General features: G+C 39.1%; 3 protein-coding genes across 3 annotated transcripts; all 3 read right to left on the bottom strand.

Annotated features, from left to right (window-relative positions):
* Positions 1-1,170: 1,170 nt before the first annotated feature.
* On the bottom strand, positions 1,171-7,394 carry LOC117326394 (potassium voltage-gated channel subfamily C member 3-like). The gene is made up of 3 exons (XM_033883140.1): positions 7,352-7,394; positions 3,949-4,214; positions 1,171-3,706 (listed from the first exon to the last, which is right to left on the bottom strand). The coding sequence occupies exons 1-3, from the start codon at positions 7,392-7,394 to the stop codon at positions 2,570-2,572; spliced, it is 1,446 nt and encodes a 481-aa protein (XP_033739031.1). The 3' UTR covers positions 1,171-2,569.
* LOC117326393 (potassium voltage-gated channel subfamily C member 3-like) lies at positions 4,845-12,610 on the bottom strand. Its single transcript, XM_033883139.1, has 2 exons — positions 12,311-12,610; positions 4,845-12,057 (listed from the first exon to the last, which is right to left on the bottom strand). The coding sequence occupies exons 1-2, from the start codon at positions 12,608-12,610 to the stop codon at positions 10,921-10,923; spliced, it is 1,437 nt and encodes a 478-aa protein (XP_033739030.1). The 3' UTR covers positions 4,845-10,920.
* A 6,733-nt stretch (positions 12,611-19,343) lies between these two features.
* Positions 19,344-22,546, bottom strand: LOC117325284 (potassium voltage-gated channel protein Shaw-like). The gene is made up of 2 exons (XM_033881399.1): positions 22,158-22,546; positions 19,344-21,920 (listed from the first exon to the last, which is right to left on the bottom strand). Exons 1-2 carry the CDS (start codon positions 22,485-22,487, stop codon positions 20,769-20,771), a joined length of 1,482 nt encoding a protein of 493 aa, XP_033737290.1. The 5' UTR covers positions 22,488-22,546; the 3' UTR covers positions 19,344-20,768.
* Positions 22,547-22,975: the final 429 nt, after the last annotated feature.

Genomic DNA, 22,975 nt, shown 5'->3' with positions numbered 1-22,975 from the left:
AGACCATTAGAAGGGTATTGACAGGGGTGATGTAGATATCAACCCAGACCATTAGAAGGGTATTGACAGGGGCGATTTAGAGACCATTCCAGACCTTAAGAAGGGTATTGACAGGGTTGATGTAGATATCATCCCAGACCATTAGAAGGGTATTGACAGGGGCGATTTAGAGACCAATCCAGACCATAAGAAGGGTATTGAAAGGGGTGATGTAGATATCATCCCAGACCATTAGAAGGGTATTGACAGGGGTTATGTAGATACCATCCCAGATCATCAGAAGGGTATTGACAGGGGTGATGTAGATACCATCCCAGACCATTAGAAGGGTATTGACAGCTGTGATGTAGATATCATCCCAGATCATTAGAAGGGTATTGACAGGGGTGATGTAGATACCAACCCAGACCATTAGAAGGGTATTGACAGGGGTGATGTAGATACCAACCCAGACCATTAGAAGGGTATTGACAGTGGTGATGTAGATACCAACCCAGACCATTAGAAGGGTATTGACAGGGGTGATGTAGATACCAACCCAGACCATTAGAAGGGTATTGACAGTGGTGATGTAGATACCATCCCAGACCATTAGAAGGGTATTGACAGGGGTGATGTAGATACCAACCCAGACCATTAGAAGGGTATTGACAGGGGTGATGTAGATACCATTCCAGACCATTAGAAGAAGGGTATTGACAGGGGTGATGTAGATACCAACCCAGACCATTAGAAGGGTATTGACAGGGGTGATGTAGATACCAACCCAGACCATTAGATGGGTATTGACAGGGGCGATGTAGATACCAACCCAGACCATTAGAAGGGTATTGACAGGGGCGATGTAGATACCAACCCAGACCATTAGAAGGGTATTGACAGGGGTGATGTAGATAACATCCCCGACCATTAGAAGGGTATTGACAGGGGTGATGTAGATACCAAGCCAGACCATTAGAAGGGTATTGACAGGGCTGATGTAGATACCAACCCAGACCATTAGAAGGGTATTGACAGGGGTGATGTAGATACCAACCCAGACCATTAGAAGGGTATTGACAGGGGTAATGTAGAAACCATCCCAGACCATAAGAAGGGTATTGACAGGAGTGATGTAGATATCATTCCAGACCATTAGAAGGGTATTGACAGGGGTGATGTAGATACCAACCCAGACCATTAGAAGGGTATTGACAGAGGTGATGTAGATATCATTCCAGACCATTAGAAGGGTATTAACAGGAGTGATTTAGATATCATTCCAGACCATAAGAAGGGTATTGACAGGAGTGATGTAGATACCATCCCCGACCATTAGAAGGGTATTGACAGAGGTGATGTAGATATCATTCCAGACCATTAGAAGGGTATTAACAGGAGTGATTTAGATATCATTCCAGACCATTAGAAGGGTATTGACACGGGTGACGTAGATACCATCCCAGACCATTAGAAGGGTATTGACAGCGGTGATGTAGATAACATTCCAGACCATTAGAAGGGTATTGACAGGGGAAATGTAGATAACATTCCAGACCATTAGAGGGGTATTGACAGGGGTGATGTAGATACCAACCAAGACCATTAGAAGGGTATTGACAGGGGTGATGTAGATACCAACCCAGACCATTTGAAGGGTATTGACAGGGGTGATGTAGATATCATTCCAGACCATTAGAATGGTATTGACAGGGGTGATGTAGAAACCATCCCAGACCATTAGAAAGGTATTGACTGGGGTGATGTAGATATCAACCCAGACCATTAGAAGGGTATTGACAGGGGTGATGTAGATATCAACCCAGACCATTAGAAGGGTATTGACAGGGGTGATGTAGATACCATCCCAGACCATTAGAAGGGTATTGACAGGGGTGATGTAGATATCATCCCAGACCATTAGAAGGGTATTGACAGGGGCGATTTAGAGACCATTCCAGACCATAAGAAGGTATTGACAGGGTTGATGTAGATATCATCCCAGACCATTAGAAGGGTATTGACAGGGGCGATTTAGAGACCATTCCAGACCATAAGAAGGGTATTGAAAGGGGTGATGTAGATATCATCCCAGACCATTAGAAGGGTATTGACAGGGGTGATGTAGATACCATCCCAGACCATTAGAAGAGTGAAAACAGGGGTGATATAGATACCATGCAGATCATGAATTAGTAGGGTGATGTGTTGTAGATGTTTCGTGTTAGTAATTCTACTTTTTGTGCACTTTAGACAGTTTGTTGTTTTCTATTGATACAAGAAAAGGATCTTAAATCATTCCGTCACCCAATAATCATTTATACTCCTATCATATATCGCCATACATTTTGCTAACCATAGATGGTATTACTGATATTACAATGGAAGGACGGACGAACGGATGCATTTTTTGGTATTCCTGTTATTTGTAGTGCGATATTTCTGTAAGGCCAAGTTAGCAGAGGTCTTATAAGTACGAGTTGGAGGGAATCATAGTGAAGCCAGTAGATGGTAAAGTTGGAGAACAAAAACAAAACGGTGTAACCATGTATCGGTATTACAATAAAGTCTCTCCAGCTAAGCGACCCCATCACAATAAAGTCTCTCCAGCGTAAGCGACCCCATCGTCGGACCTAGCTTTATCACTCTCTGGTCCGCTGATGTCAAAATCCGAATTACGAATGATCATATCGTTCAATGACGTAGCTTCGGGAATTTTTTTGAAGTGCTTGTATTTGGGTGATTTTCTGCCAGGAAAGTGCTTAAGTGCTGCATGACCGTTCATATATGTGTCTATAACCGATTCAGACGATTTCCTCTTTTCCTCCAACAATGAGATGGTCCCGTATCCGTCCTCCTCCGAATTCACAGTTGCTGTATCCTCTCTAAACGGGTTATTGACGCACGTGCTCATGCTATTTCTATATCTGTCACGCTCCTCCTCCTTTGTCCCACGTGATCGCACATGCGTGTAAAAGAGTGTGAAGTTGTTTGATATAACAGGAATGGTAAGTGCTATCATCAATACTCCACTGACAGCACAAGCGGCCCCTACACAATACCCGATTGGTCGGGTTGGGAACACATCACCATATCCTACCGTAGTCATGGTAATGAGTGCCCACCAGAATCCCATTGGGATGGTGTTGAAAGTATCGCTTGGTTGAACGGCGTCCTTTCGTTCTGCATAATAAATCATGGATGCAAATACAAGCATGCCGATGAGGAGGAATATAGCCAGCATGAGCAACTCCTGGACACTGGCCTTGAGAGCATACACCAATATCTTCAGCGCTTGGTAGTGTTTCACAAGATGCATTATTCTAAACATTCTTACAATTCTTAACAAGAACATGATTTCAATCACGAGTCTTTCGTTCACATAACACGATTGTAAAGTGTCTGTATTGAAGACAAGTTGCATATACAACGGAACTAAAGCTAACAGGTCGATGATATTCATCATAGAACGAACAAATTTCATTTTCTCTGGGGCAAAGCAGAATCTGATTGCTAGTTCGATTGTAAAATAAACAGTACAGATAATATCAAGGATATTGAGAGCCTCGTTTTGAGTCATAACTTGCGTAGCAGACCCCTCACATCCCCCTGTAGCATTTCCGTTAAAGGTGATGTTTTTTAAAGGCTTCTTTAACATTGGAAGTGACTCCAGGCAAAAACCAAGGATGGAGACCACGACAAACAATAGAGACACTACGCCATATACCTGAAACACAAAATAACAATCATTAACCGAATACTATCTTCTACTAAATCTGCGTGATGCAGATGATTAAAATCCGTGAATATATATATATATATATATTACAGTCTTAGGCAATACTCAACATGACCACTCAAAATTAAAAGAAACCTGTTGACACCCATCAATATAATAAAATGGCAATTGAAAATAAATTTCCGAAGCATCTAAATGGTTTTGAATATTTGCTTCCATGAAAAACTTACCATGGCAGTGCGTGACGTCCGTGGATGTTCCAGAATCAGCCAAACTTTCATCTGAAACCGCCTCCATCCTTCGTATTCATTGATGTTGATATTGACTCGCTCTTTCTCCAGACTACGGTTGAAGGAGTCGAGGATGGCTTTGTTTTCGATGTAGGAACGGTAGTGTCGCCAGCAACACGATTTGATACAGTACTGGTTGACGTGCCAGTAGTCCAACTCTCGCTTCACCACGGCACCACATACTTCTAACGGGACGTGTAATTCTCCTGTAATGACACATAATGATGCATTATAATTCATAATGCTGCGAACAGTGTTTCCTAAGGTTTGTTGGCAATGCCAAGAATTGTCTCTCTACAGTGATACGAGGGTATACACTGTATAACTCTATGCAAAATGAAGTGTCATAGATTGTCTTATTTGACTCATAAAAAAACTGTTCGCGGATATTTCAGAACATTTTACGGTTTGTGGTGCGAAATATGTTGGGTGATGTATAAGTAATTGTAGGCGAGTATACTTAGTTACATGTACATGAATCAATCTCTCTCTCTCTCTCTCTCTCTCTCTCTCTCTCTCTCTCTCTCTCTCTCTCTCTCTCTCTCTAAAGGAGGCGGGGCGAAAGGAGTACTTAAAATGTCGCTGTCTCTCTCTCGCACTCTAAAGGAGGCGGGGCGAAGGAGTGACTGGGTGGTAATAGGGAAACGTCCGGAATGAGAAACAAACGAAATGCCGGAAAAGAAAACAGGGGATTGACAAAAGTATAGAGACGCGTGACCTTTGAAATAAGATTTGTTTGTTATTCGATTTAAAAGAATAACTTTTTTCGTTTTTATCTTTATTCATTTTTAAAACAAGTTAAAAACAACGTAAAACGTATTTTCGCAAATAATCGCTTGAAGTTTATTCACAAAAGTGAAATTCAACATTTGTCCGCAACAGGTACAAAATGATATGATAGCAAAATGTGTAATCATAAAAAAAGAAAAGAAAAATCATTCCACCAGATAAATCATTTTTACATCAGGGTACATATGATATCTAAATATAACAAACAAATCAGTATTCCACTAGGGAACACAGGTTTATATTTCAATGCTTATTTGTTTTGTAAACAACATGTATCACTATCGTCACAGTTTGTCTTATTTTCTTCTCTTTGGTTCATTATCTGGTTATTTGAACGCTACGATAAAATGTCTACTAATCAGTATCTATAACCTTATCTTAACAGTTTGTAATCGTATAAGTCGAGTAGAACCTTCAAAAGTTGCAATGTAATTTGATAACAGGTAAACAGATATCACTGTTTGTGTAGGCTAAACACTTAATCCACGTGGAGGATTTGTATTTTTTAATAGTTGATTTAGTAGCTGTATAAATGAATCGAATTGTATTGGTTGTTACCGGTATGGTGTCATGAAATAGGGCTATAGGGATATAACTACAATATCCACTCACTGTTGTGTGTTGGCTCTGTGTTACTGAATTATCTACCCTTACACGAATGGTTTAGCCGGCTCAAGGTAATAAAGAACTTGTAGAGTTGAGAAACGTCTCATACCAGAACTACACTGTCCTATTACACATATTACACACTGACTGGAGAAGTAAACCAGCGATTTGTACTGATGTGCGTTGTATTGTATCACACTTCCACGTAAACGTTTATGCACACATCATATATATATATAATAGTCATACTATATATAATCTGGAATTACATGAGATGTAACTGTGATGTTTAATTACATATATTACACTGCTGACAGCCGGACACACAATTTTACCAAATCAACTTATGTAATTCTGTAGTTACATAATCATTTCTGAAGATAAATATCTACTGCTTCAGTAGGTGATGTACAAATTCCAACACTATTCAACGAAAAAATACGTATTAATTGATAACAGAAATAAACTACGTTTGCCATTTGGATACATGTATTCGTAAAAACATTAATATAATGTCATAAATCACACATTGTCTATTCGTCGATACTGTTAAAACAATGAATTATGTCACATAATTAACACCCATTGTTTCATTGATAACACCTGTCACAGTAACTGGTGACACAATCTACTATAGAAATACACAGCTACACACAGAAAGCGTACGGTGCTAAACTTTTATTTCAAAGATCCAATAGATAACAAAGAAAACAATTCCAAATGGAATATAAAGAGTAATTCATTTCATTGTGAAATGGAGTTCTATTCCTTTTACCAATTCTATTCCTACATGCGAGTATAACATGTGACTTCTAGGACCGCTGTAGGGTACGGGAACACAGCCGGTCCTGGTCGTCCTTGGTTACTATATTTGACACATCATTAAAGTTGATTGTCTATACTGGTAGAGTAGACTAAGTATTGGGATGGAATAGAATACTATGTTCGGTGATATGGTGTTTTAATTATTTATTAAAATCAAATTTATATCTAAGGTGGTATAAACTTGTGTGTCTTTTCTTTGGATGATAGCATCGCAATAGCATCTTCATTCATGCTCTCTGATATCTAATTAGCTACATGTATGGTTTGATTTCTTTGACGTACCTTTTCCATGTACAGAGAAATGTGCAGTTTAACGACAAAATGTGCTAATATAACGCAGACAAAGAAAACGTGAAGTAATGTAATTCACCATTGTAGTAAAACGTGTACAGTTTATCGCCTAAATCACTCCGCCTATTTCTAGGTTTGTCACTATAATAGGTGTTCTGTCGGCGACCAAAGCTGTATTTAGAAAATTAATAAGGTACGCGATACTCCTCATTATCATATTAAAAACGTGTACAGTATCAAACCGGATACAGAGTGTATAATATAGACGACATCAACCATACCATAGTAAACGTGTACAGTACCAAGATGGGTATAGATGGTGTGTGAATCAGGCTACAATCATCACAACACACGTTATAAAGATGATCCTACATTTGTGTGTGAACAATGTTTAAACAGGAAGCAGCGTAAGCACTATTCTGATTTACACGTGACAATCGGATACACGGTCACATTAAAAACGAACGCATTCACACGTGGTACATAACTGCATTTACAAACGTCGTACGTGACCGCATTCACAAACGTGGTACACGGTCGCATTTACAAACGTGGTACACGGCCGCATTTAATTACGTGGTACATGACCACAGTTATAAACGCGGTATACGACCACATTTACAAAAGCGGTACACGACACGAACATGACATTATCTATTAACCCGTTATATGAACAAACACGACACACGTACATGATTGTATTGAAAAATTCGATTGTTATTTAAGTATAAGGGTAAGTTTGAAATCGCTGAAAACAGTTTATTTGAATGGATTTCAAACGAAAACAATAGATAATGTAACACTGTTGATGCAGTCATTGTACAGAAAGTACCGTTTTTCCCAGGTATAACTACATCCGGGTCACGATAAACCATTTCAACAATTAGTAAGACGCAAACATCCTAAAATACACACATCTAGATAGAAGGAATCAATCCAAGCAACGATGTACTCAATTCCAACGTAAAGTTCAGGTCCTCCGAATCAACACAAAGCTATCACCGTGGCGGGAGTGACATTCCTCCCCCGATCGTCTACCTGACTTTGCTTTAGAGCACGTTCAAAATGCATAGGCCGCACGTGAAATTGGACAATGTTCTATTTACAATAAAATCGATATATTACGGGGATAACACATGCCATTGGATGTAAACTTACATTTCAGTACATCAGAACACGTAACCAGTACATCAGAACAGGTAACCAGTACATCAGTACATTGAGGTTTAGCCGCCATTAGTTATGTACAAGCCGTTTAAAGACACATTGAGCGAGCAGGCTTTTATGTATGCATTTGATAACATTGCGATATAATGGACATTTTTACCATCCCAGACCATTAGAAGGGTATTGACAGGGGTGATGTAGATATCATTCCAGACCATTAGAAGGGTATTGACAGGGGTGATGTAGATATCATTCCAGACCATTAGAAGGGTATTGACAGGGGTGATGTAGAAACCATCCCAGACCATTAGAAGGGTATTGACAGGGGTGATGTAGATATCATTCCAGACCATTAGAAGGGTATTGACAGGGGTGATGTAGATACCATCCCAGACCATTAGAAGGGTATTGACAGGGGTGATGTAGATATCATCCCAGACCATTAGAAGGGTATTCACAGGGGTGATGTAGATATCATCCCAGACCATTAGAAGGGTATTGACAGAGGTGATGTATATACCATCCCAGACCATTAGAAGGGGGTATTGACAGGGGTGATGTAGAAACCATTCCAGATCATTAGAAGGGTATTAATAGGAGTGATTTAGATATCATTCCAGACCATTATTAGAAGGGTATTGACAGGGGTGATGTAGATATCATCCCAGACCATTAGAAGGGTATTGACAGCGGTGATGTAGATACCATCCCAGACCATTAGAAGGGTATTGACAGGGGTGATGTAGATACCATCCCAGATCATTAGAAGGGTATTGACAGGGGTGATGTAGATATCATTCCAGACCATTAGAAGGGTATTGACAGGGGTGACGTAGAAACCATCCCAGACCATTAGAAGGGTATTGACAGGGGTGATGTAGATATCATTCCAGACCATTAGAAGGGTATTGACAGGGGTGATGTAGAAACCATCCCAGACCATAAGAAGGGTATTGACAGGGGTGACGTAGATACCATCCCAGACCATTAGAAGGGTATTGACAGGGGTGATGTAGATACCATCCTAGACCATTAGAAGGGTATTGACAGGGGAAATATAGATATCATCCCAGACCATTAGAAGGGTATTGACAGGGGTGACGTAGAAACCATCCCAGACCATTAGAAAGATATTGACACGGGTGACGTAGATACCATCCCAGACCATTAGAAGGGTATTGACAGGGGAATTGTAGATAGCATTCCAGACCATTAGAAGGGTATTGACAGGGGTGACGTAGAAACCATCCCAGACCATTAGAAGGATATTGACACGGGTGACGTAGATACCATCCCAGACCATTAGAAGGGTATTGACAGGGTGATGTAGATAACATTCCAGACCATTAGAAGGGTATTGACAGGGGAAATGTAGATAACATTCCAGACCATTAGAGGGGTATTGACAGGGGTGACGTAGAAACCATCCCAGACCATTAGAAGGATATTGACACGGCTGACGTAGATACCATCCCAGACCATTAGAAGGGTATTGACAGGGGTGATGTAGATACCATCCTAGACCATTAGAAGGGTATTGACAGGGGTGATGTAGATACCATCCCAGACCATTAGAAGGGTATTGACAGAAGTGATGTAGATACCATCCCAGACCATTAGAAGGGTATTGACAGAAGTGATGTAGATACCATCCCAGACCATTAGAAGGGTATTGACAGAGGTGATGTAGATATCATTCCAGACCATTAGAAGGGTATTGACAGAAGTGATGTAGATACCATCCCAGACCATTAGAAGGGTATTGACAGGGGTGATGTAGATACCATCCCAGACCATTAGAAGGGTATTGACAGAAAAGATGTAGATACCATCCCAGACCATTAGAAGGGTATTGACAGGGGTGATGTAGATACATTCCCAGACCATTAGAAGGGTATTGACAGGGGTGATGTAGAAAAAATTCCAGACCATTAGAAGGGTATTGACAGGGGTAATGTAGATACCATCCCAGATCATTAGAAGGGTATTGACAGCGGTGATGTAGATACCATCCCAGACCATTAGAAGGGTATTGACAGAAAAGATGTAGATACCATCCCAGACCATTAGAAGGGTATTGACAGGGGTGATGTAGATACCATCCCAGACCATTAGAAGGGTATTGACAGAAAAGATGTAGATACCATCCCAGAACATTAGAAGGGTATTGACAGGGGTGATGTAGATATCATCCCAGACCATTAGAAGGGTATTGACAGGGGTGATGTAGATACCATCCCAGACCATTAGGAGAGTATTGACAGGGATGATGTAGAAAAAATTCCAGACCATTAGAAGGGTATTGACAGGGGTGATGTAGATACCATCTTAGACCATTACAAGGGTATTGACAGGGGTGATGTAGATACCATACTAGACCATTAGAAGGGTATTGACAGGGGTGATGTAGATACCATCCCAGACCATTAGAAGGGTATTGACAGGTGTGATGTAGATACCATCCCAGACCATTAGAAGGGTATTGACAGGGGTGATGTAGATACCATCCTAGACCATTAGAAGGGTATTGACAGGAGTGATGTAGATACATTCCCAGACCATTAGAAGGGTATTGACAGGGGTGATGTAGATACCATCCCAGATTATTAGAAGGGTATTGACAGGAGTGATGTAGATACCATCCCAGACCATTAGAAGGGTATTGACAGGGGTGATGTAGATACCATCCCAGACCATTAGAAGGGTATTGACAGGGGTGATTTAGAAACCATCCTAGACCATTAGAAGGGTATTGACAGGAGTGATGTAGATACCATCCCAGACCATTAGAAGGGTATTGACAGGAGTGATGTAGATACCATCCCAGACCATTAGAAGGGTATTGACAGGGGTGATTTAGATGCTTAACAGATCATGAATTAATAGGGTGATGTGTTGTAGATGTTTCGTGTTAGTCATTCTACTTTTTGTGCACTTTAGACAGTTTTTTCTTTTCTATTTATACGAGAAAAGGATCTTAAATCATTCCGTCACCCAATAATCATTTATACTCCTATCATATATCGCCATTCATTTTGCTAACCATAGTTGGTATTATTGATATTACAATGGAAGGACGGACGAACGGATGCATTTTTTGGTATTCCTGTTATTTGTAGTGCGAGATTTCTGTAAGACCAAGTTAGTAGAGGTCTTAAAAGAGTTGGAGGGAATCATAGTGAAGCCAGTAGATGGTAAACAACAAAAACAAAACGGTGTAACCATGTATTGGTATTACAATAAAGTCTCTCCAGCATAAGCGACCCCATCGTCGGACCTCGCTTTATCACTGTCTGGTCCGCTGATGTCAAAATCCGAATTACGAATGATGATGTCGTTCATTGACGTAGCTTCGGGAATTTTTTTGAAGTGCTTATATTTTTGTGATTTTCTGCCAGGAAAGTGCTTAAGTGCTGCATGACCGTTCATATATGAGTCTATAACCGATTCAGACGATTTCCTCTTTTCCTCCAACAATGAGATGGTCCCGTATCCGTCCTCCTCCGAATTCACAGTTGCTGTATCCTCTCTAAACGGGTTATTGACGCACGTGCTCATGCTATTTCTGTATCTGTCACGCTCCTCCTCCTTTGTCCCACGTGATCGCACATGCGTGTAAAAGAGTGTGAAGTTGTTTGATATAACAGGAAAGGTAAGTGCTTCCATCAATACTCCACTGATAGCGCAAGCGGCCCCTACACAATACCCGATTGGTTGGGTTGGAAACATATCACCATATCCTACCGTAGTCATGGTAATGAGTGCCCACCAGAATCCCATTGGGATGGTGTTGAAAGTATCGCTTGGTTGAACGGCGTTCTTTCGCTCTGCATAGTAAATCATGGATGCAAATACAAGCATGCCGATGAGGAGGAATATAGCCAGCATGAGCAACTCCTGGACACTGGCCTTGAGAGCATACACCAATATCTTCAGCGCTTGGTAGTGTTTCACGAGATGCATTATTCTAAACATTCTTACAATTCTTAATAAGAACATGATTTCAATCACGAGTCGTTCGTTCACATAACACGATTGTAAAGTGTCTGTATTAAAGACAAGTTGCATATACAACGGAACTAAAGCTAACAGGTCGATGATATTCATCATAGAGCGAACAAATTGCATTTTCTCTGGGGCAAAGCAGAATCTGATTGCTAGTTCGATTGTAAAATAGACAGTACATATAATATCAAGGATATTGAGAGCCTCGTTTTGAGTCATAACTTGCGTAGTAGAGTCCTCACATCCCCCGGTAGCATTTCCGTTAAAGGTGGTGTTTTTTAAAGGCTTCTTTAACATTGGAAGTGACTCCAGGCAAAAACCAAGGATGGAGACCACGACAAACAATAGAGACACTACGCCATATACCTGAAACACAAAGGAAAATAACAATCATTAACCGAATACTATCTTCCACTACATCTGCGTGATGCAGATGATTAAAATCCGTGAATATACATCATTGTATATATATTATAGTCTTAGGCAATACTCAACATGACCACTCAAAATTAAAAAAAACCTGGTGACACCCATCAATATAATTTAATGGCAATTGAAAATAAATGTTTGAAGCACCTAAATAAATGGTTTCGAATATTTGCTTCCATTAACAACTTACCATGGCAATGCGTGACGTCCGTGGATGTTCCAGAATAAGCCAAACTTTCATCTGAAGCCGCCTCCATCCTTCGTATTCATTGATGTTGATTTGGACTCGCTCTTTCTCCAGACTACGGTTGAAGGAGTCAAGGATGGCTTTGTTCTCGATGTAGGAACGGTAGTGTCGCCAGCAACACGATTTGATACAGTACTGGTTCACCTGCCAGTAGTCCAACTCTCGCTTCACCACGGCACCACACACTTCTAACGGGACGTGTAGTTCTCCTGTTATGACACATAATGATGCATTATAATTCATAATGATATGGTTTGTTGGCAATGCCAAGACTTGCCTCTCTACAGTGATACAAGGGTATACACTGTATAATTCTATGCAAAATGAAGTGTCATAGATTGTGTGATGTATAAGTAATTGTAGGCGAGTATACTTAGTTACATTAATCTCTCTCTCTCTCTCTCTCTCTCTCTCTCTCTCTCTCTCTAAAGGAGGCGGGGCGAAAGCAGTACTTAACAGGGGATTGACAAAGTGCAGAGACACGTGAGCTTTGAAATAAAATGTGTTTGTTGTTCGATGTAAAAGAATATTTCGTTTTTTTCTTTATTCATTTTTAAAACAGTTAAAAAGAACGTAAAACGTATTTTCGCAAATAATCGCTTGAAGTTTATTCACAAAAGTGAAATTCAACATTTGCCCGCAACAGGTACAAAATGATATGATAGCAAAATGTGTAATTATAAAAAAAAAAGAAAAATCATTCCACCAGATAAATCATTATTACATCAGGGTACATATGATATCTAAATATAACAAACAAAACAATATTCCACGAGGGAATACAGGTTTATACTTCAATGCTTATTTGTTTGTAAACAACATGTATCACTATCGTCACAGTTTGTCTTATTTTCTTCATCTGGTTATTTGAACACTACGATAAAATGTCTACTAATCAGTATTTATAACCTTATCTTAACAGTTTATTATTGTATAAGTCGAGTAGAACCTTCAAAAGTTGCAATGTAGTTTGATGAGGGGTAAACAGACATCACTGTTTTAGTGGACTAAACACTAAATCCACGTGGAGGATTTACATTTTTTAACAGTTGATTTCGTAGCTGTAAAATGAATCGAATTGCATGGATTGTTACCGGTATGGTGTCATGACATAGGGAAATGGGCTAGGGATTTAACTACAATATCCACTCACTGTTGTGTATTGACCGTTCTGTTACTGAATTCTCACTTACACAAGGCAATAAAGAACTTTTAGAGGTGAGAAACGTCTCATACCAGAACTACACTGTCCGATTACACATATTACACACTGACTGGAGAAGTAAACCAGCGGTCTGTACCAATGTACGTTGTATTGTATCACACTTCCACGTAAACGTTTATGCACACATCATATATATATATAATAGTCATGCTATATATAATCTGGAATTACATGAGATGTAACTGTGATGTTTAATTACATATATTACACTGCTGACAGCCGGACACACAATTTTACCAAATCAACTTATGTAATTCTGTAGTTACATAATCATTTCTGAAGATAAATATCTACTGCTTCAGTAGGTGATGTACAAATTCCAACACTATTCAACGAAAAAATACGTATTAATTGATAACAGAAATAAACTACGTTTGCCATTTGGATACATGTATTCGTAAAAAACATTAATATAATGTCATAAATCACACATTGTCTATTCGTCGATACTGTTAAAACAATGAATTATGTCACATAATTAACACCCATTGTTTCATTGATAACACCTGTCACAGTAACTGGTGACACAATCTACTATAGAAATACACAGCTACACACAGAAAGCGTACGGTGCTAAACTTTTATTTCAAAGATCCAATAGATAACAAAGAAAACAATTCCAAATGGAATATAAAGAGTAATTCATTTCATTGTCAATTCCTTTTACCAATTCTATTCCTACATGCGAGTGTAACATGTGACGTCTAGGACCGCTGTAGGGTACGAGAACACAGCTTCCCTGGTCGTCTGTGGTTACCACATTTGACACATAATAAAAGTTGATTGTTTAAACTGGTAGAGTAGACTAAGTAGTGGGATGGAATAGAATACTATGTTCGGTGATATGGTGTTTTAATTATTTAGTCAAATCTAATTTATATCTAAGGTGGTATAAACTTGTGTGTCTTTTCTTTGGATGATTTCATCGCAATAGCATGTTCATTCGTGTTCTCTGTATCTTATTAAGCTACATGCATAGTTTTCTTTGACGTACCTTTGCCATGTACAGAGAAATGTGCTGCTTAACGACAAAAGGTGCTGATATAACACAGACAAAGAATACGTGAAGTAATGTAATTCACCATTGTAGTAAAACGTGTACAGTTTATCGCCTAAATCACTCCGCCTATTTCTAGGTTTGTCACTATAATAGGTGTTCTGTCGGCGACCAAAGCTGTGTTTAGAAAATTAATAAGGTATGCGATACTCCTCATTATCATATTAAAAACGTGTACAGTATCAAACCGGATACAGAGTGTATAATATAGACGACATCAACCATACCATAGTAAACGTGTACAGTACCAAGATGGGTATAGATCGTGTGTGAATCAGGCTACAATCATCACAGCACACGTTATAAAGATGATCCTACATTTGTGTGTGAACAATGTTTTAACAGGAAGCAGCGTAAGCACTATTCTCTGATATACACGTGACAATCGGATACACGGTCACATTAAAAACGACCGCATGTACAAACGTCGTACGTGACTGCATTCACAAACGTGGTACACGGCCGCATTTACAAACGTGGTACACGGCCGCATTTAATTACGTGGTACATGACCACAGTTACAAACGCGGTACACGACCACATTTACAAAAGCGGTACACGACACGGAACATGACATTATCTATTAACCCGTTATATGAACAAACACGACACATATACATGATTGTATTGAAAAATTCGATTGCTATTTAAGTATAAGGGTAAGTTTGAAATCGCTGAAAACAGTTTATTTGAATGGATTTCAAACGAAAACAATAGATAATGTCACCGTGATGATGGAGTCATTGTACAGAAAGTACTGTTTTCCCAGGGTATAACTACATCCGGGTCACGATAAACCATTTCAACAATTAGTAAGACGCAAACATCCTAAAATACACACATCTAGATAGAAGGAATCAATCCAAGCAACGATGTACTCAATTCCAACGTAAAGTTCAGGTCCTCCGAATCAACACAAAGCTATCACCATGGCGGGAGTGACATTCCTCCCCCGATCGTCTACCTGACTTTGCTTTAGAGCACGTTCAAAATGCATAGGCCGCACGTGAAATTGGACAATGTTCTATTTACAATAAAATCGATACATTACGGGGATAACACATGCCATTGGATGTAAACTTACATTTCCGTACATCAGAACAGGTAACCAGTACATCAGAACAGGTAACCAGTACATCAGTACATTGAGGTTTAGCCGCCATTAGTTATGTACAAGCCGTTTAAAGACACATTGAGCGAGCAGGCTTTTCTGTATGCATTTGATAACATTGCGATATAATGGACATTTTAACAAGATTTAAAAAAAATGTAAATACACGCGTTTGAAAAAACCTGTATTTTATGGAACACCGCAAAGGCGTTTGATATTGATCATTAACAACATATTGAACAATGCTTATTGAACACCGCTGAGGTGCGTAGTTTTGAACAATTGAACACCGCTAAGAGTATGGTAGTGAACAGTAACAATACATTAAAATCATCAAAATAAAATGGTTTGGTTCGAAATCAATCAATGTGATACCTAAGTTAATGATGATATGATTTTTAATGTGTGCATTGATTATGTAAAACAATAAAATAAAAGGTGTTAATACACACGGGTAGATGTGCTTTGGCACAACTGGTTAACAACTATTTATAATGTGTTTTGGTAATAAGATGTATTAAAAAGATTTACAAGGGAAGGGATGGAAATAATTCACAAATATTATAATATCACTCTCCACATAGCTCGTGCCTTATCGCCTTAAATAGCAACATCGATTTGCCATTTTATACAGAGCTCAGATTGACGATTTAAAGATATTTAAACAATATACTGTAAAGAAACACACTGGCTTGCGGTGAACACGCAAGTAAATTATACAGGTTAGATATAACGCATGAATTGATAAGTTCCTACAATATCTGGTATTATTATTATATTGTGTTCACGAGAGATGCTACACCCGTGTTCACGAGGGATACTACACTCGTGTGCGTTTAATGTAACTATGATATCCCCACCGTGTTTGTAATGTAACTATGATATCTCCCCGTGTTTGTAATGTAACTATGATATCCCCACCGTGTTTGTAATGTAACTATGATATCCCCACCGTGTTTGTAATGTAACTATGATATCCCCACCGTGTTTGTAATGTAACTATGATATCTCCCCGTGTTTGTAATATAACTATGATATCTCCCCGTGTTTGTAATATAACTATGATATCTCCCCCGTGTTTATAATGTAACTATGATATCTCCCCCGTGTTTGTAATATAACTATGATATCTCCCCCGTGTTTGTAATGTAACTATGATATCTCCCCCGTGGTTGTAATGTAACTATGATATCTCCCCCGTGTTTGTAATATAACTATGATATCTCCCCCGTGTTTGTAATGTAACTATGATATCTCCCCCGTGTTTGTAATGTAACTATGATATATCCCCCGTGGTTGTAATGTAACTATGATATCTCCCCCGTGTTTGTAATATAACTATGATATCTCCCCCGTGTTTGTAATGTAACTATGATATCTCCCCCGTGTTTGTAATATAACTATGATATCTCCCCCGTGTTTGTAATGTAACTATGATATCTCCCCCGTGGTTGTAATGTAGCTATGATATCTCCCCCGTGTTTGTAATGTAACTATGATATCTCCCCCGTGGTTGTAATATAACTATGATATCTCCCCCGTGTTTGTAATATAACTATGATATCTCCCCCGTGTTTGTAATATAACTATGATATCTCCCGCGGTGTTTGTAATATAACTATGATACCCCCCACCCCCCGGTGTTTGTAATATAACTATGATATCTCCCCTTGTGTTTATAATGTTACAATATTATTTCCCCTGATGAAAATATGATTGACATGTTTTTGCTCATTCACTTCCAATGATACATCATATAACGTTTTATTACTCTGATATTAAATTGAATGTTTGTTACTTGGAATATTGTTTTATCAACCTCTTTGAGGATAATACTTGGACAATGACTTATCAATCTTCGATAAACAGTATTTCACTTACCTTAACAAATGTGAATTATCATGGTCAATATGAAACTGATGAGACAAGATTGTAATGAAAGTATCTGAGGTAAATTTGAAACCACCGAAGAATTTGGACCTGAACAAAAAGTCGCTAATCAAGCTAAACCTTGTTGACAATCGTGGCTTGTGGAGATTTGAAGAAAATGACTTTTCTAAATCTGATTCTTCTGAAACAGAATTAAAGAAAAAAATATTTGAGAAAATCACAGTGTGTGACTCTTTGTCCAATTGTTATGTCAATGTGTCCGAAGTCAAATTATTTATTAAATTGACAAAAGAGATCTCGGGCAATTAGGTGGCTGTGAACTGGCAAGAAATATATTAAAAAAAGGTCTTTTTTCTTCCATTATCACGGAAGTTTCTGTTGATACAACTACATTGTTTATCAATAAAAGTAAGAGGAATTTCCGCGTTGTCATAATAACATTACATTTTGTTCAGGCGAATTTCATTCAGGTTTTGTATAAAATAAGATGTAAAACGAAGGCTTGTTTTCGTCAATAATACGAGCTACGTTCTAGAATGTAAAAAAAACACTAGTATTCAATTAATTCTGATAGAACTGTCAATATTACATTGTGTATACCAGCGTCAACTGTCAATGTTACATTGTGTACACCAGCGTCAACTGTCAGTGTTACATTGTGTATACCAGCGTCAACTGTCAGTGTTACATTGTGTATACCAGCGTCAACTGTCAGTGTTACATTGTGTATACCAGCGTCAACTTTCAATGTTACATTGTGTATACCAGCGTCAACTGTCAATGTTACATTGTGATACCAGCGTCAACTGTCAGTGTTACGTTGTGTATACCAGCGTCAACTGTCAGTGTTACATTGTATATACCAGCGTCTTATGTTAGTGTTTTATTGTATATACCGGCGTCAACTGTCAATGTTACATTGTGTATACCAGCGTCAACTGTCAATGTTACATTGTGATACCAGCGTCAACTGTCAATGTTACGTTGTGATACCAGCGTCAACTGTCATTATTATACCTCAGACTTGTATCACAGCTTCTGATTAGTGAAAACCATGTCACGTGATTAAAAACATTCGTTATGTCACCCTCTCGTGAGCCCTCCAAAATAGTTATGTCACCCTCTCGTGAGCCCCAACTCGGAACTCTCTTCCGTAACGTCTTCAAAAGTAGTCGAATCAGAGAAGTTCCGAGTATTCTGCTTGACAACAACAATGGCTGCCGGCGGACGCTATCGTCTGCCAACAGAGGAGGAATTGGCGAAATTATTGCAAGAAAAGGATTCTAAAAACACCAAAAGGGTCATCAATGTGGCCGTGGATTCCTTTAGACATTTCCTATCTGCAACAGGTAGGCCTAGACCAAAGGATTGTGAAAACTTCGACGTCCATACATTGAAAGTTCAACTGGGAGAATTTTATGCCGGGTCCAGAAAGACGATGGGGTACCTCTTAAAAACTTTTCTTAAAAACTGTTGATAGTAATAAATAAACTTATTGATACCAAAATTAATTCACTTATGTTTTTTTCGGTATAATAAAACAATTACTGCCCTTGTTCCGAGTTGACATGAATATTTGCCCACCCTTGAGGTGTCATGTCACCCTCGGGCTACGCCCTCGGGTGACATGACACCTCTCGGGTGGTCAAATATTCATGTCAACTCGGAACAAGGGCAATAATTGTATAATGTTACATTGTGATACCAGCGTCAACTGTCAGTGTTACATTGTGTATACCAGCGTCAACTGTCAGTGTTACATTGTGATACCAGCGTCAACTGTCAGTGTTACATTGTCATACCAGCGTCAACTGTCAGTGTTACATTGTGTATACCAGCGTCAACTGTCAGTGTTGCATTGTGATACCAGCGTCAACTGTCAGTGTTACATTGTGTATACCAGCGTCAACTGTCAATGTTACATTGTATATACCAGCGTCAACTGTCAGTGTTACATTGTGTATACCAGCGTCAACTGTCAATGTTACATTGTGTATACCAGCGTCAACTGTCAATGTTACAATGTATATACCAGCGTCAACTGTCAGTGTCACATTATGTATACATGCTAATCTAAAATGAGTTGTTGGTTCTTGACATATATAAACAAAATGACCAGACAATAATAAATGCGAGAAAAATTACCTGAATATCTCATTAGTGTTTGTGGTCGTTCTGCTTAGTATTTTACAATCCATTGTATTGTTTTTGTATCATAAATGTGCACTAGTTATAACACCATTATCAAAAGATGAAACCAGAACTTAATGCATAGAGTGGGTAACCACACACTGGTATCAACCCACATCCGTATAAATATAGAGTGGGTAACCTGACACTGGTATCAACCCACATCCGTATAAATATAGAGTGGGTAACCACACACTGGTATCAATCCACATCCGTATAAATATAGAGTGGGTAACCTGACACTGGTATCAACCCACATCCGTATAAATATAGAGTGGGTAACCTGACACTGGTATCAACCCACATCCGTATAAATATAGAGTGGGTAACCATACACTGGTATCAACCCACATCGGTATAAATATAGAGTGGGTAACCTGACACTGGTATCAACCCACATCCGTATAAATATAGAGTGGGTAACCTGACACTGGTATCAACCCACATCCGTATAAATATAGAGTGGGTAACCTGACACTGGTATCAACCCACATCCGTATAAATATAGAGTGGGTAACCTGACACTGGTATCAACCCACATCCGTATAAATATAGAGTGGGTAACCTGACACTGGTATCAACCCACATCCGTATAAATATAGAGTGGGTAACCTGACACTGGTATCAACCCACATCCGTATGGTTTCATGTATTCGGTTTCATTTCGCCATCCTCAGTTGATAGTAGTTTTGTCTATTTATTATTTTTTTCACCTTATAAAAGTGCACAAAGATATTGAATTGACTCGCACCCTGGTCTTACGAATCTACAATAACTTTGTCTATCGGATACTGTACGGAGTGACACCAAATGTAAGGGGTCAGCACATTCACAATAAGTGTGGAGGGAATCGTTGTTTCGATGCCGGCAAATGTTTTGTTCCCCATACTATTGTGAAAGTAAACCAATCGGTCACGTTAGACATATTTTACAAAATTGTTTCTCCAGCATAAGCGACACCGTCATCCGAGCGCGCTTTATCACTGTTCGTTCTTTGCCAATCGAAATCGGAATTTCGAATGACCACATCGTTAAGCGATGAAGCTTCTGCCAACTTTTGAAAGTGCTTATATTTTGGTGATTTTCTTCCTGGGAAGTTCCTGAGTGTAGCGTGGCCATTCATGTAGGTTTCTATGACAGAACCATTGGACGGTTTCCTTTTCTCCTCCAGTAAGGATATTGTTCCGTATCCGTCCTCTTCTGAGTGGCTGATCACTGTATCCTCTCTAAACGGGTTATTGACGCACGTGCTCATGCTATTTCTGTATCTGTCACGCTCCTCCTCCTTTGTCCCACGTGATCGCACATGCGTGTAAAAGAGTGTGAAGTTGTTTGATATAACAGGAATGGTAAGTGCTATCATCAATACTCCACTGACAGCACAAGCGGCCCCGACGACGTATCCGATTGGTCGGGTTGGGACAACATCACCATATCCTACCGTAGTCATGGTAATGAGTGCCCACCAGAATCCCATTGGGATGGTGTTGAAAGTATCGCTTGGTTGAACGGCGTCCTTTCGTTCTGCATAGTAAATCATGGATGCAAATACAAGCATGCCGATGAGGAGGAATATAGCCAGCATGAGCAACTCCTGGACACTGGCCTTGAGAGCATACACCAATATCTTCAGCGCTTGGTAGTGTTTCACAAGATGCATTATTCTAAACATTCTTACTATTCTTAATAAGAACATGATTTCAATCACGAGCCGACCGTTTACGTAGCACGAATTCAAATCCTCAGTATTGAAGATGAGCAGTTGCATATACAGCGGAACTAAAGCTAACAAATCGATGATATTCATCATAGAGCGAACAAAACGTATTTTCTCTGGTGCAAAAAATAATCTAACCGCCAATTCGATAGTAAAATAGACAGTACAGATAATGTCAAGAATGTTAAGAGCCTCGTTCTGAGTCATCGCCTGAGCTCGTGCACCTCCGGAACCCTCACATCCGCCGGTTGCATTTCCGGCACGAGTAATATTTCGAACAGGCTTTTGTAACATAGGTAGGGACTCCAGGCAGAAGCCAAGGATGGAAACTACCACAAACAGCAGGGACACAATACCGTATATCTGAAATGAAAATCAGGAACAATCAAACGTCCACTCGCTCCTTTTAAACAGATAACTCTTAGATTTACAAATCATATCCATGGATAGAAGTTTATTTCAATAGAAGTATCATTATAATCGTGATTTAGACATTTGAATTATGAAATAAACATGCACAAAATATAATTATTTTTAATTGTGCTTTACCATTTATTTCATAACAGTTGCCTCGGCCTCCGCTCTATATATCATACATACCATAGCAACACGCGATGTCCTTGGATGTTCCAAGATCATCCATATCTTCATTTGAAAGCGTTTCCATCCTATATAATCGTCTATATTGATGTGAACTCGTTCTTTCTCAAGACTGCGGTTGAAGGAGTCAAGGATGGCTTTGTTCTCGATGTAGGAACGGTAGTGTCGCCAGCAACACGATTTGATACAGTACTGGTTCACCTGCCAGTAGTCCAACTCTCGCTTCACCACGGCACCACACACTTCTAACGGGACATGTAGTTCTCCTGTAATGACAAAATACATCCTCAGTGTAGTCTGGAATGTCATGGTATCTTCGCACAAGTACATTAGATATTAGAGTAGTTAGTTATCTCACTGCTACATAAGCTGACTGATGTAAGGGGAATAACTCCCACAAAGAAATGGCAATACAAAACTGGAGTATGGTACAATGTATGTACATGTACATACCTTTTGTTTTTTAAAACAAATGCAGAGAAAGTAAACAAATAAAACAACTAAAAAGATAACAGATTTTTTCCTCCCGACATTGAAATTTATTCATGAAAGTGAAATTAAACAGTTGTTTGAAAAAAAAATTCAAACAAAAACAAAACATATTCTGTTTTACAATGTAAACTTTGTGGTGATATCATTGAGATAATAATAATGATATAATATAAAGAAAAAGAACTATGTGTATTTCGCACTGTTGATAATAGATGTAGTAGTGACCAAGCAGACGACACATAATCATCAGAAATCAGCCATACATGTGGATAATGAAGTAAAGAACCATCATATACCAGTGACATTCTAGTGAGCAAGTGTGACGC

This window comes from Pecten maximus, chromosome 4, assembly GCF_902652985.1.
Source record: "Pecten maximus chromosome 4, xPecMax1.1, whole genome shotgun sequence".
Classification (NCBI taxonomy): domain Eukaryota; kingdom Metazoa; phylum Mollusca; class Bivalvia; order Pectinida; family Pectinidae; genus Pecten; species Pecten maximus.
The sequence above is the reverse complement of the archived record's forward strand: the minus strand, read 5'-3'. Positions and strand labels throughout refer to the sequence as shown.

What these genes read in the sequence shown, in the direction of transcription:
- LOC117326394 (XM_033883140.1), bottom strand. Translation starts at nt 7,394, where the DNA reads ATGGTTTATCGTGACCCGGATGTAGTTATACCTGGGAAAAACG. An exon ending in AGTTATACCTGGGAAAAACG is followed by an intron (nt 4,215 to 7,351) that starts GTACTTTCTGTA and finishes GTGTCATTACAG; the next exon opens with GAGAATTACACGTCCCGTTA. An exon ending in GGACGTCACGCACTGCCATG is followed by an intron (nt 3,707 to 3,948) that starts GTAAGTTTTTCA and finishes TTTGTGTTTCAG; the next exon opens with GTATATGGCGTAGTGTCTCT.
- LOC117326393 (XM_033883139.1), bottom strand. Translation starts at nt 12,610, where the DNA reads ATGAATTATAATGCATCATTATGTGTCATAACAGGAGAACTACACGTC. An exon ending in GGACGTCACGCATTGCCATG is followed by an intron (nt 12,058 to 12,310) that starts GTAAGTTGTTAA and finishes TTTGTGTTTCAG; the next exon opens with GTATATGGCGTAGTGTCTCT.
- LOC117325284 (XM_033881399.1), bottom strand. Translation starts at nt 22,487, where the DNA reads ATGTACTTGTGCGAAGATACCATGACATTCCAGACTACACTGAGGATG. An exon ending in GGACATCGCGTGTTGCTATG is followed by an intron (nt 21,921 to 22,157) that starts GTATGTATGATA and finishes TTTTCATTTCAG; the next exon opens with ATATACGGTATTGTGTCCCT.